We start from the raw sequence: 19,359 nt of genomic DNA, 5'->3' as shown, positions 1-19,359 counted from the left end.
CTAAAAATCATATAAATTTATCAAGTTTTTTTTTAAATCTTTTTGATTAAACTTTTACAATTTTTAGTGATTAAAATGTTCTAGTTATTTTGAATACAAACAAAATTTCTGTAGTTGAATTGGTTTGTCGCTCTTGAATTTTATCAACATTTGAAACAATATGGCTGCTCCCAGTCTTCTCTTCACTTCCTCATAAAATTTGATATTCTTTATAAAAACAAACAAAAAAAAAATACTTGATCAATTTATGTGATTTTTAAAATATGACATCTTTGTTCCATGACAAGTCAGTACATCATAAAGAACTTTTCTGTATTTTTTTTTTTTTTTTTAATTAAGTTGAATTCTAAACAAGTACTGATAACTTTTTTACGTATAAACAACTGATCAAACAATTGGGATTTTGCTATTCATATATATTTAATTTTCAAAATTTTAGAGAGATCATTATAGAGATCACTTATATTGGCTCCTACTTTATATCAAAGTCATGGGTTTAGATCCGGATAGAAGTGATATAAATTATAAGTGTTCATTAAAAACTAGCTGACCTGTATCTCAGCATTGCCACGAAAAGTAGATTGACTCAAGAAATTTTATGCTTAACCTTAAACACAAAAAGTCACAATGTTAAAAGAAATTTGTCATGTTTTGTTAATGTTGTTTTAAAACTGATAATAAATATTCTAATTATAAAATCCAGTTTTTCTTATGTGTTAATAAGTATGAAAATGTTGAAAAATTAATGGCCTACAAATTATATATCTTATCTGAAATATTTTTAAATGTCCGGACATTTGAAGATGAATGAAATGAGTATTCTTTACAATTTGTGGAAAATCTGTCTTGCATCATATTGTGAATAAGAAGAAATAGGGTGTGTGTGTGTGTGTGTGTGTGTGTGTGTGTGTGTGTGTGTGTGTGTGTGTGTGTGTGTGTGTGTGTGAAAGATACCAAGTTTTCTTTAAAAAAAAAAAAACTTTATGAATTTCATAATGAAAAACATTTTGAAAATATTCCAATCCATCTGAGCATGTTAAAACAAAAGAAAACATTACAAAACAGACTATTTTTATATAAATTACTTGTTCAAACTATCTTTTCACAAATAAAAAAATATAAAAATTACTTTTAATATAAACTATTTTAGAACAAAAATAAACTATTTTAGAACTACAAATCTAAATGACATTCTTTCGTCAGCACTGCACAGATACAACTCTTCAGTTCTTTTCTTGTTGAATAAAAATTACAACATTCACATTGGTTTCTTTGATTTCTTTCTAATTAAAAAATAAGAGAATAGTAAACTATGTTTTGTAACTTTTTAACCATGGTTTTTGTAAAACTACTATTATTAGTGCTACATAATATTGACAAAAGATGACATATTTCTGGGTGTCTGCTTTTAATATTGTGAGGTTGGTGTAAGCAATGAATCATCCAAGGTTGGACATGAAATTTCTTGAGTTAATCTATTCACGAGGCGATAATATTCCTTTATTCTGTGAATGCAATCATAATGAATGGTCAAAAAGATAAGGATTTGAGTGTTTGGTTTGTATATCAAGTGAACATGGTTTAGATGTGAAGAATTAAATTAAGAAGGATAGTGTATTTGCAGAAACTGAATCATTATAGTTGAACTTTTGTGCGTTGGCAAGGGAAGGTGTTTTTATGAATGAGGAAATATGAGATGGCATGTTAAGTGTTCAGCATAGGATTCAACCAATTGAAAACATAAAAATAAGTTCCAAAACTGAAGAAAGTAGTCTGTATTAGGAAAATTGCATTTGATGATAGAAAAGAATAAGAAAATTAAACAATAATGGAGTATGCAGAAAAGCACATCCAATAAAGGAAAGCTCCGATGGTTAATGGGAGAATGGTAATAAATTTTTTTTAGCGAATAAAAGTTATGCCTACTTCTAAGTATGACTTTTGTAAAAGTCAGGTTGGTTGGAATTAGTCTAGAAATTATGGAAATGAAAGAAAATGACTTATTTTCCGAAAAGATACATCAGTTATTGGCAGGAAGCATGATCATGCTGAAATTATTTGCCTGTGTTTATAGAACTGAATTTAGGGGAGGGGGGGGGGATCAACTTCATTTCATTACTATAGTACATTAAAAAAATACATATATCAACTTCATTTCATTACTATAGTACATTAAAAAAATACATATATCAACTTCATTTCATTACTATAGTACATTAAAAAAATACATATATATTAAATAAAGCTAAAAGAGAATATCTCTATATGCTCAGTTTGTTAAATCCAAAGTAGCTGAGCAGCAGCTTGGTTCCCACAGTTTTGGCAAATAGCAAACAAGATGCTGAACAGAAGCGTGCGTTCTATCCCAACCATCATCAACGGGCCTGAGGTCATCTTGTCAGCATCAGACAAGGCCAAACTATTTGCCAAGAACTTTGCAACTAATTCTACCCTATATGACGAAGGCCATCAACTCCCTGTATTTCCTCCTATAACAGACAACACGCTATGCAACATACAAATATCTGTGCGTGATGTCGCCAAGCTAATCAAGAACCTTCATTCCAGTAAAGCAACTGCCCTGACAGTATTCCAATTATAGTGTTGAAAAAGCTTCCACCAGAACCTGCCGCCATACTTACAAAACTGTTTAAGCGTTGCCTTAAGGAGAAGTGCTTCCCAACACCCTGGAAAACCTCATCAGTATGCCCTGTATAAAAGAACTCAAGTGATAAGTCATCACTCTCTCAGTACAGACCTAAGTCTACTGTGTGTCATAAGTAAGTTGCTGGAATCCATATTAAATAAAGAAGTAGTCAACCACCTCAGCAGAAATAACCTTAGTGACATGCAATATGGTTCCCATTCTGCTAGATCTACAGTAGATGTGCTAACAGTTATATCTCATAGAATTAGTGAATCTCTCGACAAAGGCTTTCTTTCTAGGGCAATTGCTCTTGAAATATCAAAGGCCTTTGATAAGGTATGGCACAAAGGCCTACTTCACAAGATTCCCAGCTACGATATAACTGGAAATGTTTTCTCAATTATTAAATCATTTCTCTCTGATAGGCTCATAAGAGTAGTGGTTGATGGGCAGAAATCAGAGGCCTACAGTATTGATGTTGGAGTCCCTCAGGGGTCCATCCTAGGCCCAATTCTCTTCCTGATCTACATCAATGATCTCCTAAAACACATACTTAAATCATTCGTTGACATCTATGCTGATGACACGACCATCTATGGCAACACATCAAAGGCCGTAAATGACAGTTCTCTCTGATTCTCTCTCCTCTGATCTTGAGCTCGTGATATAGTGGGGGAAGAAGTGGCTGGTTACTTTTAATGCATTTAAAACCAAGCTCTTATCTTTACATCATCAATGCTCTGATCCCTATCTGGCATCAATTGAAATGGATGGCTCTCGTCTTGGGAAGGCTCCATGTTTTGACAAGCTTCTGAAATTGACTTTTACTCCCGATCTGAAATGGAATACGTACATCAAGTCTGTTGCTAAGGTCGCTGGAAAAATGGTGAGATTCTTCTACCGCTCCAATCTCACTGCTGATGCAATTTTCTTTCTATATAAAAGCCAAGTACGTCCAAGGATGGAGTACTGCTGCCACATCTGCTAAAATCAGCCTATCCTGCCTTGACAGAGTACAAAATAGACTTCGTGTCTTAGTGAGGGATGCCTTTTTCTCTTCCCTGCAACCTCTACCACAGAAGAGACGTTGCGAGCCTGTCTTTATCGTTATTTCCATGGGAAGTGCTCATCTGAGCTCCAATCTCTGGTCCCCCCCTCGCCAATCTTTCACAAAAAACACCCGTCTAGCTGAAACCACTGTCAATAATTTTCCCCACTCTTTATCTGTGCTTAAATCAAAACATAGATTCCATGAACAAAGCTTCTTTCTTAGAAATGCACACCTGTGGAACTCTCTTCCATTTGCCTGTTTCTCACCTGACTACAACTTGGATGTCTTCAAGTCCAACATAAACAAATTCCTGATAAACTGCCCTCTTAAGTAAGACACTTTATCAAATCTCCATTACTTCCGATTACAGCGATATTATCCCATTGATTACTGTACATGCAATAACCCTTATCCCCGAGTGGCTTCCGGGCCTTGATAAGTGGTGACTACCATGTAAAAAAAAAAAAAAAAAAAAGAAAAAGAAAAAAAAAAGCATTTTCAACATTGCACCCAGCATTGTACTCCTATATTACCACTTCTATTGTTTAATTTTTAATTCTGTATTTTTCAATTTTCCCAATAATGTTTTTGCCTTTGCTGTTAATGGGTGTCCGGCATGACTGAAGTCCCCACCACAATATTATAAAAACAAATAAATAAATAAAATAAAATAAAAATAAAAAAATAAAATAGTACAAATGAGATTGGAGCTCAGCCCACTTTTAGAAAACATAAAACACATTCAAACAGGTTTGAATGCAGTTATTAAAGTAAAAGGATTTGTAATTTACCATAATTGGTTCAATTCCTGACAGGCTGGACGGAATGATTGCTTCCTTATTAGGTACTTGAGAAACTGAAAAAAAGAAAAGCTATTTTTTATGCAAAAAAAGTTTCACCAGTTTTTAAAACTAAAGACAAGTTTTAGTCATTAACAAAACAAAAAAAAAAAAATGGCAATATATAGGTACAGGCAATTCTAATAGCTGCTTAGATATGGGAACTGGTTTTGAACGCCAGTTAATCATATTTTTTAAATTTTCGGTTCCTTTTTGATTATGTTTAAAAGATTACAGTTTAAAGTTAATTTCTCAAAGAAAAAAAAGTGTGTGAAATAAAAAATATATAGAATAATTTTATCTCAAATCTGAAAAATCGTACATTTCACGTAAAAATTTATTATGACAAAAATTGTGTTTACATTTTTCTGGCAAGAAAAATATAAGTTTTCTGGAATTATTTCCAAGTGAAGTATTAAGTTAAAGTCTTAAGATAATGAATTAATACAAATAAATGTACTTAACTTTTGCTAAAAAGGGTAATAATTATTCAAAAATATGGCCATGGTAGCAACAAGAGTAGTTTCGTGTCAAAAAAAAAAAAAGTCATGGCGGCAAAATTCAAAGAAGTACAGAAGTACATGACATAATTTCATTATTATTTAACAATGTTCCGGCTTATCGAGCATTTTTTTTTTTTTGCAGTTATCAAAGCTAGACTATGGTGCTAAAGAGACCTTTTAATTCATTCTAACTCTGCAGGCTTTCCGATAGCTTTATTTTTTAATAGAAAAAGAAAAACTACAAATGTAATTTAAGTGTTAGAAGGTCAATTTAATTGACTCAATTAAATTCAGTGAATTTAATTCACTAAGTTACAATGACAATTTATTCATTAGAAAAGTTCAAACAATTATTAATAGAATTTAAACTTTCATAAACTTTAAACGGCAAAAATGTTGATTAAATTCATTAATTATGCTGACAATTCATTGAAAAAAAAAAAAAAGTTAATTCAAAAGAGAAAGCAAACAATTTATAATTATTGAAAAAATTAACACTTAAAAAATATGTTTTAATTAATCGGAATGTTTACATGAAATTTAAAGTCGACTTTACACAATTTGAAATGTATCTGAAAATGACATCGGGTAGTTGGAGGGAAAAGATAGGGGGCAGAGGTGAATTCGGCAAAACGGACAGGTTTCCTTTTCTTTTCAAGAAGGGGCATCTGTAGTTACTGACATGGAACGTTTGTATAAATTTTTCCATTTTTTAATTCAATTATTTTTGTATATTCCTGTTTTTAAATTAATTTTTTTAATTATTGTTCAATATTATATAAAAAATATGTTACGCCGAAAGTTTCACATTCTTGCGAGCAAGGAAATTATTAAAAGCTTGCATATAAAAATTATGCGAAATCTGTAATTTAAAAAAAAGTAAAAATATTTTTTGCAATTATAATTTTTTTTTGTGAAAATATTAAATAAACAATGCTTAATTCAATGGTAATATCGGTAGTTTGAGAAATCCATTTTTCTTCGAGTTATATCAAATTCATTAATACAGACTTTGGGGCCTTTTTTCGTAATGTTCCTGTAAAAATTATTTTATTTATTTTTATTGCTCCAAATTACGATGCTTTATTTATATAAAAAAAGCAAAAATAAATTCTCGCATTTTTTATTTACTACTGAAAACCATAACTTTAGTAAAGGTATTTTTTGTTTAAACAAAATAATACATTTTTACTAAGATTTAAATAAAAATAATTAGTTCATTATATTCCACAATCATTATTTGATAAATACTGAAAATTTTATTAAAATTAGTTAATTTCCTAATATTTGATGAATTTTTAAGTAAAGGGAGGGGTCAAAATGTTTATACATTTTGAGCGTCAGCATTCATTTTGCCCGTACCTAGCAATATATATATATATAAATTTGTATATTTAATAGCTCCTCTTAGCCGTTTTGAGCTTTTTGTATCTTGATAAACTTGCTTTGTTAAAGAGATATTCTCTTTTAGCATCATTTAATAATAATATATATATATATATATATTATTATTATTATTATTATTATTATTATTCCAGAGAGATTATTAGAGATTCCAGAAAGCTATCTTTCTGGGCCAGAAATAAAGAGATAAAAGTTTGTATTGATTCAGCACCTTAAATTTGACTAGTGGAAGTAATTATTTTTAATGTCTTCACTTTTTAGAGAGACTCTGAAAAAGACAAGAGTCTTGAATTTAATTTAAAATAATTTCTAAATTTCTGTTAAATTAGATCAGCATTTCTCATATTTGACACTTGTGAGTTGTAAGAATAGAAAAATAAAAATAATCATTTATTAATATAAATTAATATGAATATTTAAAGTGCTGAATCAATACAAACTTTTATCTCTTTATTTCTGGCCCAGAAAGGATATCTTTCTGGAATCTCTTACACTACACAGGAAGTTGTTGACATAATTATATATTAATGTATAAACTTATTTGTTTAATTTGCTTTCTTATTTTATTGGAAGTTGTAATAGTAGTAGGTCATAAACTAGGACTAATTTTGAGCAGCCTCATAAGAGGAAATAAGTGTTTATAACAGGCAAAACAGAATATGGTTATTGACATGTTGATACGCCCTCTGTCAAAAATGACAGGAAAAAATACACTTATGTTCATATAATCAGATTATGTCAGTAATTTATTTTTATATATATATATATATATATATATATATATATATATATTTCTTTTATATATATACATTTCTTTAAATCATCAGAGATAATAATATATATATATATATATATTATCTCTTATGACTTAAAGAAAAAACACTAAGCATTTACTTTTTATTGAGGTGATGGCGTCTGACTAGCTATTTGCTTTCATGCTTCTTTTAGCATTTGAAATGATCTTGTCTGGGAACTAGACAAAGGCACATTTTATGAGTAAACTTTTATGACAAGATGGATTTCTATACAAATAAATACATACTGCTATTTATTAAAGAATCAAGGATAAAGTAATTTATATATTGCTAGACATTTCCTCCACAATTTTAAATATCGTTTTTTTGCTTTTTTCTTTTTGTGTATATAGGTCTCCTTTCAGTTTCATGAGAAACAATAATCCCTGTAAGAGTACCTACACTGGAAATCTGTAGTGAAGGAAGAGTTGTGCAATCTGATTAAAGAAGGAAATCAGATTCTGACCAAAGTTAACACTCTTATACAGCCTAACATCACAAGTACATTTGAGTTTTATCACCACACAAGCAGAAAGGCCCAGTATATAAAACCACAGTAGGTTCTTTGATATAACAAGAGCACATTCCAAATAAATGTTTTTCTTTAGAGCACAACTGCACCATGATACTTGACTTTTTCATTTTAAATTTTAATTCAAGCCATTATATAAAAATAATTTTATTAAATCAACAGAAGTTTCTCTACAGTGCAATGTAGACTATAATGTATTGTGGACTGTTACTGCAGGAAGGCATGTGAAGCTTCCTCTCAATGCACGATGGGGGAACCCCGACTAGAGCAGGCAATCAATCGATTTGATTGAAAAATCGGCATTTTCAGATTTCGATGAAATAAAAGTATAGGAGGGTGGAACATTTGTTGACTCTCAATCCTGGGCAATGCGGCGTCTCCCTGCTAGTATCATACACACACACACACACATATATATATATATATATATCCTAGCTGTACCTGGCTACGCGTTGCTGTAGCTCAGTTTGCTTAAATGGAAAACAAAAAAAAGACAAAATCTATGTTTTTTATGTTTATGTTCTCAAAACTTGCAGATCCACAAAATTTTTAGACTTGTTAATGGTTATTGTAAACACCAGCAAATTGTGAAGTGTAAAATCTTAAATAAAAAATATCCATTGAAGTCATTCGATGCACGTTCGCTGCCCATTATTCATTATGTTGACAGAGAGGAAAACATGAGGGTTTAATGGCGCATGCACTGAGGAATCTTGTAAATTAAAAATTTAGGCAATTTTATTTATGTATGTAAGTATAGTGTTTCATCATAAATAAATCGATGGAAAAATTGAAAAGAAAACTGCTCAGAGATTAAACTAACAAAGTGGGTGATCGATGATAATTCAGGCTAAAAAAACAAATGAGAAAAGAATGTGAAAATGTTGTAGGATAACTTTTAAAAAAGGGGATTAGTTTGGCAAACTTTTTTTTATTTAAAAAGAAATCCTTATTTTCAAATATTTTGGAGAGAAAATATTGCATTCAAATATAATTAATGAGAAAATGTTCGTAAATATTTTGGTTCGTCTTCATTACTGTAGCGAAATTCAGAAATCAAAATAATGATGTTCAAGAGTAACCAATAGTATATAATGAGTTGCAATGTCACAATAGTGAAAACTCACAAGAAAACGATAAGATATAAATATTAATAAAGAAAATAGTTGTCATAGAAATTAGAAATGTTAGCTTTTTTTCCTTGTGTTTACAGCACATGTCACATGACCAAAACAAACATGCGAAATCATTTTGTTGAATCATGGAAGACATAAGTAAATGCAAAATGACATTTTTTTGTATTTTTATTAGCAATTTTTTATCAACAAAAGGCGTTTTTGTTTTTATATGAGACGCATGTTTAACCATCAATCTGAAAGATAAAAATCAACTAATAGGGTGATATGTATCACACACACACACACAGCTGTAATGACCTAAGCATTAAATGAACTTGACAGCAGGCAAAATAATATGTTATTGACACCATGTTTTAAATTTAGTAAGCGTTCATTTATAAAGGGAAGAATTGCATTTCGGAATAGTAGATTTTCAGCCAATTGGAATGGACGGACTTTGAAAAGGAAGCCTTTATTATTTATGAATTGGAAATTGGAAAGATTATGGCAGATCCATGTTTACTTGAGTCAGCTACAGTCAGTGTAATTACAGAATCTGTGGAAGGTGTAGAATTTGTTCCGATTATAACTGGTAACAGTGGCAGTACTAAATATTTAGGGAGAAAAATTAGAACTTCTTCCTCTAGAGATGTTGTGACTGTGATGGTGTTGCTCGTAGGATGCTATGTAGTATTTTAATATGACTAAATGTTTCTAATATGGTGTTCAAAAGCTACATAAGATAGTGACTATTAGCCTAGATGTATCGAATTTGTATGTGACATCTATTGTGGCAAACCTATGCTATTTTGGTCCAGAAAGGAATTTCTGCAGTCATTTTATTATATATGGAGATATCTAACAGAACCTAGGAGGAAGGATATGCAATATTTTTTTAATTTAACACTTAAAAATATTTTTTAAATGTATTTTTAACAGAGAATGGGGTTTCATTTTAGGTTACACCATCTACAAAAGTCAAAATACTGGATAAAAGAAAAAATTATTCCTGAAAATTTAATTTCTCTCTTTATAGGTGTTAACGATTAGATTTTTTTTTTTTTTTTTACTTTTTAAAATTTTCAAATATTTTTCTGTTTATGGATTAACTTAAGATTAGTGTTGAAATATAAAATGAAAAAAAATGTGAAAGTTGTATGAGAGCGAGTGGCTTTATAAATTTTGCCAATTTAAATCCAGATTAGTGTTGAAATATAAAATGAAAAAAAATGTGAAAGTTGTATGAGAGCGAGTGGCTTTATAAATTTTGCCAATTTAAATCCAGATTAGTGTTGAAATATAAAATGAAAAAAAAATGTGAAAGTTGTATGAGAGCGAGTGGCTTTATAAATTTTGCCAATTTAAATCCAGATTAGTGTTGAAATATAAAATGAAAAAAAAATGTGAAAGTTGTATGAGAGCGAGTGGCTTTATAAATTTTGCCAATTTAAATCCAGATTGAATGTTTACTTACCATTGTGAGAAGAATGCATGTGTCGACGCAATTCATCTGCAGACCAAAACCTTTCAGTACAGAATGAACAGTAGACTTTCTTACTCAAATAATCAGTTAAATTATTATTATTTTCTGATGCACAACCTGATAATTGCTTCAAATATTCATGGCATCTTCGACCGATGGTTTCAGAAAATACTTCCACATCTGTAATTTTGTTCTTGTCAGTCAGCGTGTCCCACTTTGACTTGTGTTTGTCCACCATGTGCTTAAAGCACTGACTTCTTTCATGAAATGACATGTCACACAAATGGCACTTAAATGGAAAATCTTTTCCATGGACCTTCAAGTGTTGCTGCAGCTGCCGATGGCTTGCTACTTTGCATCCACACAGCAAACATAAGTGGCTTTTGGCTGTTAGGTCTGCAGATTTAGGATTCCAATGCACCAAATTGTTGTTGATCTCCTCAACCTCTTCAAACTTTGCCCCAATGTTATCTCGAAATGTGCTTTCTTTTGCAGAAAATTTTGAAGGAATTGGTCCATTCTCAACATATGAAGTGTTCTGAAAAATAAAATTCCAAAGACACTAATCATTGTTGAAAAAATAAAAACATTCATGATCACATACAAAATCCTCATTTGCACAAGAGAGGATACCAAAAGATTAGAGAGGAGAAGGAAGACAAATTGTCTCATTATGGCTTAACAACAACAGAAAATGTTCTATTATAAACAATAAGGCAAACTTGGCAATGTACTCCTGCTACTAGCTACAAATCGAATTTTACAATTTTAATTTTTATTGTCAAGAAATATAGTAAAATGTCATCTATGGATGTCTGGCATGAAGGCAGATTCCACAATTCACAAAGTTGATAAAAAAATTTAAAAAAAAAAAATTGGATTTTATGTCAAATGTTAAAGAAAAGTTGTCTTGATATAGAACTTTGTTTTCAAATGCATCCCCAGACAGTAAAACAGAAACCCTAGAAGTATAGATTTCTGGAAAACAAATTTTCATTAAAAAAAACAAAAGGACCACTCAAAAGAAATTTTTTATTAGCTGCTACACAGATGTAAGCGGTAGTGCCACGTGATTACTTCAGGATTACTTCATAAATTGATAATACTTCTGAAGAATGGTTAAGATTACGATCAGAAGTAAGAAATTTTATTAAAGTATGATTAATGAAAACCAACGAATCATTGTAAGAAAATTTCTTGTTGTTTAGGACATGTTTCGCTGAATCAACATCAATTGCAAGCAAATAATTGTATACAATTATTTGAAGTGTTAGTACAGAATTGAATAGAAGAGCTCTGATAGGATTAAAATTTGCCACAGCAAATTCCATATTTCGTGAAACGTTATTAAACCTATTGCAATCCTTTACCATAGGATGATAATTTTATGTAAATACAGAGTGTCTCAAAAGAAGCTGATGGTTTAAAAAAAATTCATAACTTTCTTAAGATTTATATTTTTCTTCTATTTTTTCAGATCATCTAGAGTAATCCTTCCAATGTCATCATGAGTTGTTACACTACCAAGGAGTGGATATTTATCGTACAGTCATATCTTCAATTGAATGAGTCAATATCAGAAACTCAAAGAGAATTTTGACGAAACTTCAACACAAGAAATTCCTTTACTCCCAATGCAATAAAAGCTATGGTGGCTACATTTCATGAGCAAGGGTCTGTATGTGACCTCCCTAAATCTGGTAGACCCGGTACAGCAAGAAGTGATGAGAATTGTCAGAGATTAGCAGAGAGTGTGGCCGAGGATCCATCCACATCAGTAAGAAGGAGATCAAGTCAAATTGGGGTCTCTCGATCATCTCTTCACAGAATGCTTCATGAAGAGGGCAAATTTCCATATAAAATTCAATTGGTGCAAGAGCTTCAGCCAAACGATCCAGAAAAAAGGCTGGAATATGCCATGCAATTCCAAGATTTGGCAAATGGGAATCCAAACTTTCTCAAAAACCTCATTATGTCCGATGAGGCCCATTTGAATCTGAATGGGTTCATAAATAAGCAAAATTGCAGGATTTGGGGATCAGAAAATCCCCACACAACAGCATAATGGCAATTACACCCTCAAAAATGTACATTATGGTGTTGAGTAACGGCGAATGAAGTAATCAGACCTTACTTTTTTGGAAATGAAGAAGGAGAGAATGTAACTGTGACAGGAGCTCGATATTGCCAAATGCTTGAAGATTTTGTTCGACCTTGGGTACAAAACAAACCACCAATGTGGTTCCAGCAGGATGGTGCAACGACGCATATGGCACGAGAAACATTAAATCTACTCCAAGACATATTCGGCAACCGAATAATTTCTCATGGCTGTGAGATAAATTGGTTACCCCGCTCGCCAGATCTCACATGTGCAGATTTCTTCCTTTGGGGTTACCTCAAAGAGCAGGTATACGGAAACAAACAAGCCACAATTAAATGCCCTTAAAAAAAATATAGAGGAGGAAATTAGGGCTATAAGCCCTGAAACATTAAGTGATGTGCTGGACAATGCCCTGCAGAGAGCACAAGAGTGTGAAAATGAAAATGGTGGACATTTGAGTAACATCATTTGTCATAACTATATATATTTAAAATTAGACCTTGTGAAAAACATACCCTTGATTAAGTTGAGGAAATAAAATTAGAATAAGCAGACCATGATATCTTATTATATCTCAAAAAATCATGGAGAGGCTCATCTACCTACATATGAAAATTGGTAATCATAACTTAAATATTGAGGAAGTTAATCAAATTTAAAATCCGTCAACTTCTTTTGGGACACTCTGTATTAATATCTTCACAGAAAATAGATTTTTGAATTAATGTTCCTCAAACACAATAGATACTACACTTTAACCTTGCAGTCTTTTCAACCTCAAAAACATAACGTAATTGTCATAAGTAGTAAATCTACACATTTGAAACAAGTTGGAGAAATTGATAAAATTCATACTAGATTTATTCACAAGAACCTGTTATACAACGGATAAAAGTAGAATAAATTCTAAGCAACACTCTTCTGGAGGTTAAAGGTTCAATCCTTAGTGTTGGCAATACTAAGAATACAATTATGAATTATTTAAAACTTCTACTTGGTTATGGCTGACAAAATGTGGTTTCAATTAAAGGTTCTATTCGAAATTCTGTTCAACAAGATGCACCTGAAGACCGAAGGTTATATCGCCTGATACGTTGTGAGAATAACACCTAAGATTATAAAAGTAGTCTGAATAATCAAAATACAAAAGAAAGTTAAAATAGTTTTTTTTCTAAATAGTATTTTCTAAGGGAAACAACTCTTTCAAAGAAAGATAAGTCAATTAAAGGGAGACAAGTCATATTTTCTTTTTATATATATATATATATATATATATATATATATATATATATATATCAGGTTATGGTTAAAAGAAAGAAAGAAAAAACGGAAAACGATTTACATGGTACTTAAGTAGAAAAAATTAACTACAAATGACTGTGTCAAAACGGAAAAAACATGCGAAATTACTACAGAAAAGGTTTAATATTTATGGAGCAATTCTGGTTTCTGATTGGTTGGTAGCAGAACGTGAATTAATTCGATTCGGCAGTTCCTAGCAGCATCATTTATAAATAGAATCGTCCAACTGTATGAGATCATACCCCATTACACATCATTGTGATGGGATGTGTCTCCTCGAGGCTTCAGCTGCAGGGAGACAGGGTAGTACACATCAAGGATTCGTCACTTGACACTCAGCTCAACAGGTGAGGGGCCGGGAACCAGCCCAGCACCTGTTGGATTGAGGTACGCCACCTGGGTAATACCTAGGAGGTCCACCTTCCCAGGACTTGTTTAGCTCTGTTTAAATCCTTCATTGTCAGTCGTGATAATTTTTGTGACAGTTTTGTTACTGTATAGCATATGTAGGGCTGGTTGCAGTCATTAAATATATAAGATTACCTATAATTTTGCGGTATTATTTGTCATTATTTCAGATTCTGTGTGTATATTTTTATTAATATCATTTTCGACCGGTGTAAAGCATTTCTTGCACTCTCCCATTCCAAATTTTAATAGTATTTGTCGATGTATCTCGATTGATTCATCGTAACAAGTCCTTTGCATTGAGTAAATTCTATCCCCTGAAACCAGGATATTTTGCCAAGATGGGTCATTTTGAATCTTTTACTTAATTTGTTCTTAACATCGGTTAACATTATGTCACAATTTGATGCGATTAAAATATCATCGACCCACAAAACCAAAATCAGTAGTTTATCGTCTTTGTGTTGGGTATATAAACAGGGGTCTACAGCGCATTGTCTAAATTGTTGTTTAATAATATAATCATGAAATACTGTATTCCAACACTGAGCACTCTGCTTTAGACCATATAATGACTTGTTAAGTCGCCACACGCTAGTTTTATTTTTCATTATAAATCCCTCTGGAGAGGTAATATAAATTTCACAGTCTATTGGAGCATTCAAATAAGCATTTTTTACGTCCATTTGATGTAGTGATCCAATAACTCCTGCATACTTTGAGTTAATAAAAATTTTTTAACAAATAAAGACTGGAATTTTTCATACATTAACAAATGAAAACTTACAACCTAAAAGCCAAAAAGTGTGAATTAATGGAACTAAATCATTACAATGAAACTCTGAAAGATTAAAATATAAAAATAATAAAATCTACATTGTTCATGTCAAAAACAATATTTAGGCAAAAATTTATACATTAATAAAATTTGGGAACTTATGTAACATGCTTAAAACTAATAGAGTATGATTGACTTTGAAATTCCAAGAAAAATCAAAACCAACAGATAAAAAAAATTCAATCTTACCTCAACAGATTCTGGAGATTTCAGTTCCATTGTAATGTTGCTACTGCCATTATGGGATTTGGATTTCTGATCCTGTGGGGAAGATCCACAACTGGAAGATTTTTCTGCTCCGTCAATCACACCATCTGGTGGCTGATCATCAGGATGTCGATCTCGATAATGACGCAAAAGATTGTCTAAAGGGAAAAAACCTATTTGTTAAATGTTTTGCCGTTCATTTCTTTCAAAGATTAAATATAAATCAGATTAACAAACATTCATTGCAATGTTAAAGTTTTATCTCAAGTGTTGTTTATAGGATTGGTTCACAAGAGCCAACAATTATCGGCACATGTTAAATCATAAATCTAAGATATTGTTGCCATTGTTTTAATTTTCAGATTCAAACAGGCCATTTTTGCTTGAGATATACTTTCTTTTCCTTGATGAATGTAATGAGATCATTTATTTTCCTTAAATTACCTTGTTTTTTGACAGGCAGATTAGAAATATTTTACTAGCTGTACCTAACTGGCATTGCTCAGGATGCAGTGAATTCATTTTAGTTTTTTTTTTGTTGTTGTTTGTTTATTTGAAGATTTTTAAATTCATTCAAAAATGGAAAGAAAATTTTACTTCGCAAGGTAGACAATTCCTATTATATACTTTTCAGATTTTAAAATAAAAGTTACCCCTCTTTCTTCGTAATATTGTTATTTTGAGTATATTATTGAAACATGACATCTGAGCTACATTGTTTCTTTAAATAAATTGTATCAAAACATGTTCTATTGCCAATAACATGGTAAACCAATAAAAAATAAAAAATGGTCAGAAGCAAAGTATAATTTATCAGTGTAAATACTATTTAGGTCTGAAGATCCAACAAGATAACTATAAAAATTTAAATCTGTTAAAATTGAATTATTTAATCATTTTTTTTTAAATAAAATCCTTACCTTTTTTATTTTAATTATTTACCTAAAAATAATCTTTTTTACAAATGTTATTTATCTACGATACATTAAAAAAATTGTATTGTCAAAACAAAAGGTTTATTTCATGATTAAATAAATCTGTGGAATAGGAATTTTCATATCAAAATTCTTTTTTAATGTGGATTTACTAACATCCAATAGAAAAACTAATTGTATTTTTCTTTATAATTGTCATTAAATTTATATTATCAAAAAGTTATAAAATTTTATTTACCAAAATATGTTTCATAAATCTTGGTTAAACTTTAAATAATTTTGATAAAATGAGTTTCTAAAAATAATATGTTAAACAAAACAATAAGAAACATAAAATATTAGAAGTTTAATAATAAACTAAATAAAGTACCTACTTTGTTGCTTGTTAAGATAGAATAGACATATCGATTTTTTTAATATGTTGTTTTAAGCAAAAACGAAATCACATAATTGTCATGGCAAAAATTATAATATATCCAGAAGTTATGAAAATTCATTGAGCCGAACACTGATATTGTTTTTAATAAAAAAAAAATTTTACATGCCATGAACACTGATATTATTTTTAATAAAAAAAAAATTTTTACACGCCATGAACACTGATATTGTTTTTAATAAAAAAAAAAAATTTTACACGCCATGAACAAGTAATCTAAAATATTCGTACTGAGTTATGTTCCTAACTTTATAATGTAGAAGAAAAATGCAATTCTACTCAATTTAAAATATTTTATAAAATATTTCAAATTACTTTTAACCATGAATCAATGATTTTTCATAACTTTTAGATATATCAGTATTTTCGACATGGCAATTAAGTACGTAATATTGTTTTTGCTTAAAACGACATTTAAAAAAAAAAAAAAATCGATCTGACGATTCTATCTTTGCAACCCACTTTTTGCAAGTTATAGATTTATAACAATCTCAAATATTATCTCCCTTACTTATTATCTCCCTTACTTATTATCTCCCTTACTTATTATCTCCAGTTATCAAATTAATTGGAGTCTCTATTAATAGTGAGTAAATGTTTAGCATCTAGTAAAAGCAAAAACATTTTATGATTGATTGATTGGTTTTACGGTATATCAACCTATGTGGTCATTTAATGTCAGAGTCTTTTTTTTTATCACATAAGTTGTTTTTTTATCACATAAGTTATAAGTTTTTGTTTGTTTGTTTGTTTGTTTGTTTGTTTTAGATTTTATTGAGTAATCCTGTTATCTTTAGATATTTGAGAAAGGTGGTTGGGTCAACATGATTGAATATGTCCTTTACAGTTTTTTCATAATATAGATTCAGTCGGTTTGTTTTCAAGTCTTTGCATCTTGTTAATATGTGATTTACTGTGTATGGTTCCTGGCAGGGTATGCAGAGTGGGGCTTCTTTTTTGAATAGGTAGGAGTGTGTTATAGAGGTATGATCTATTCGGAGCCTTGTTATATAACTTCCTCCTTTCTGGTCATTCTTTTGTTTGGTTTCTGTTTTCCTATGGTTTCCTGGATTTGGTATAGCTTGTTTTTAGTTCAGGAGTTCCACGACTCTTGCCATGTGTTTCTAATATATTTGTTAATGATTTGTTTTAGATCTGTATGAGAAATCTTATCATTGGTTATGGTCAAATTTAGTGCTACTTTTGCTGCTTTGTCAGCTCTATCATTACACTTTATGTTGATATGACTGCGTATCCAACAAAAGAGAATGTTTTTATCATTAGGAATATCATCAATTCTATTTAGAGTTTTGGTGATTATTGGGTTCGTTTTCTGTTTTCCAGTGTTTCAAGTACTGATTTGGCATTTGAACAGATAATGAATTCTTTATCTTTGGAGAATTCTATAAGATCGAGTTCCATACCAATGGCCGATACTTCGACACAGTAGATGGATGCTTTTTCTGGTAATCTTTTTATTAGGATTGTTTTATTGTGTATGGCTGCACATCCAACGTTGTCTCCATCTTTTGAACCATCTGTATAAATTGTTGAGTGTTTGGAATATTTATCTTTAATTATTTGGAATTTTTCTTGATAGATGATTGGATTGGATTGGTTTTTGTTTTAGGATACTTAATTAGGTCTGATATTATTTTTGGTTGTTTTGTCAGCCAGAGGGGGGGATATTTAAGTTTTACAGATTTGTGTATCGTTGCAATGTCTATCTGGGCTTTATTTATGGATTCTTCCATACATAGGCTAAATTGTTTTATAGCATTTTCTTTTCTATCAGAGAGGTTTTTGTATTGGGGGTGGAAAACACATTTATAGGCAGGATTGGACATGAAGCCAATTTTGTATAATATTGTAGTCCTAGTTTTTCTCTTCTAAGTGACAATGAGGGTTCACTTGTTTCAACATTAAAGCTTTCTACTGTGAATGTGGAGAAGGCTCCTAGAGCCAATCTTTGTCCTTGGTGATGTATTGTGTTTAATTCCTTTACGTAGGACTTTCTTGCAGATCCATAGATATCGCATCCATAATCCAACTTGGATCTGACAAGGGATCTGTATAATTTAATTATTAAATCTTTGTTTGCACCCCAGTCTGTGTGAGCTACTACTTTTAAGAGTTGGATGACTATGTTGCATTTTTGTTTTAAGTATTTGATATGAGGCATGAAAGTTAGCTTTTTATCAAATATGATGCCAAAATATATTGATCAACTAAATGTTCCGTTTCAATATTGGGCCATGGTGCATTTGCCGGATCTGGCAGAAATGGATGGCTTTTGTTTTTTCTTTTGAAAATTTAAATCCATTTTTTGTTGTCCATTTATTTTGTTTAGACACAGTTGTAAATATCGTTCTATTCTTGGAATATATTTTGATCTATAACAGATCAGGAAGTCATCCACATAGAGGGCACATTCTGTTCCTACATTTATATTTTTAACAATGTTATTTATTTTAATGCTAAAAAGTGTGACAGACAGGATGCTTCCTTGTGGTACCCCTGTTTCTTGTTTTTTACTGCTGGATAGGGTATCACCTAATCGTACATTAAATTGTCTATCATTTATAAAATTTGTGATGAAAATGGGAATTCTGCCTTTTAATCCAAGCTCTTGTAGATCTTTTATAATGCCATAACTCCATGCTGAGTCATATGCTTTTTCAATATCGAAAAAGACTGCTATTATAAGATGTTCTTTCTTGATAAAGGCTTCTCAGATGAAGGTTTCTAGCTGAATTAG

General features: G+C 30.8%; 1 protein-coding gene across 6 annotated transcripts in view; it reads right to left on the bottom strand.

Annotated features, from left to right (window-relative positions):
* The window catches only part of LOC145252670 (uncharacterized), a 487,453-nt gene that overhangs the window by 5,427 nt on the left and 462,667 nt on the right, over positions 1-19,359 (bottom strand). For 4 of the 6 annotated variants that reach the window (XM_080112454.1, XM_080112458.1, XM_080112459.1 and 1 more), the window contains 3 exons: positions 15,213-15,403; positions 10,363-10,909; positions 4,490-4,554 (listed from right to left, as the gene is read on the bottom strand). In XM_080112454.1, coding sequence (XP_079968580.1) covers positions 4,490-4,554; positions 10,363-10,909; positions 15,213-15,403 — 803 coding nt within the window. Of the gene's footprint in view, positions 1-4,489; positions 4,571-10,362; positions 10,910-15,212; positions 15,404-19,359 lie in introns of all 6 variants that reach the window. The other 2 variants (XM_080112455.1, XM_080112457.1) reach the window with 2 other exon arrangements.

The sequence above is a fragment of the Euprymna scolopes genome, chromosome 29 (genome assembly GCF_053919585.1).
Source record: "Euprymna scolopes isolate OS-2025 chromosome 29, ASM5391958v1, whole genome shotgun sequence".
NCBI lineage: Eukaryota > Metazoa > Mollusca > Cephalopoda > Sepiida > Sepiolidae > Euprymna > Euprymna scolopes.
Note: the sequence above shows the minus strand (reverse complement) of the source record. Positions and strands in the feature narration are given on the sequence as shown.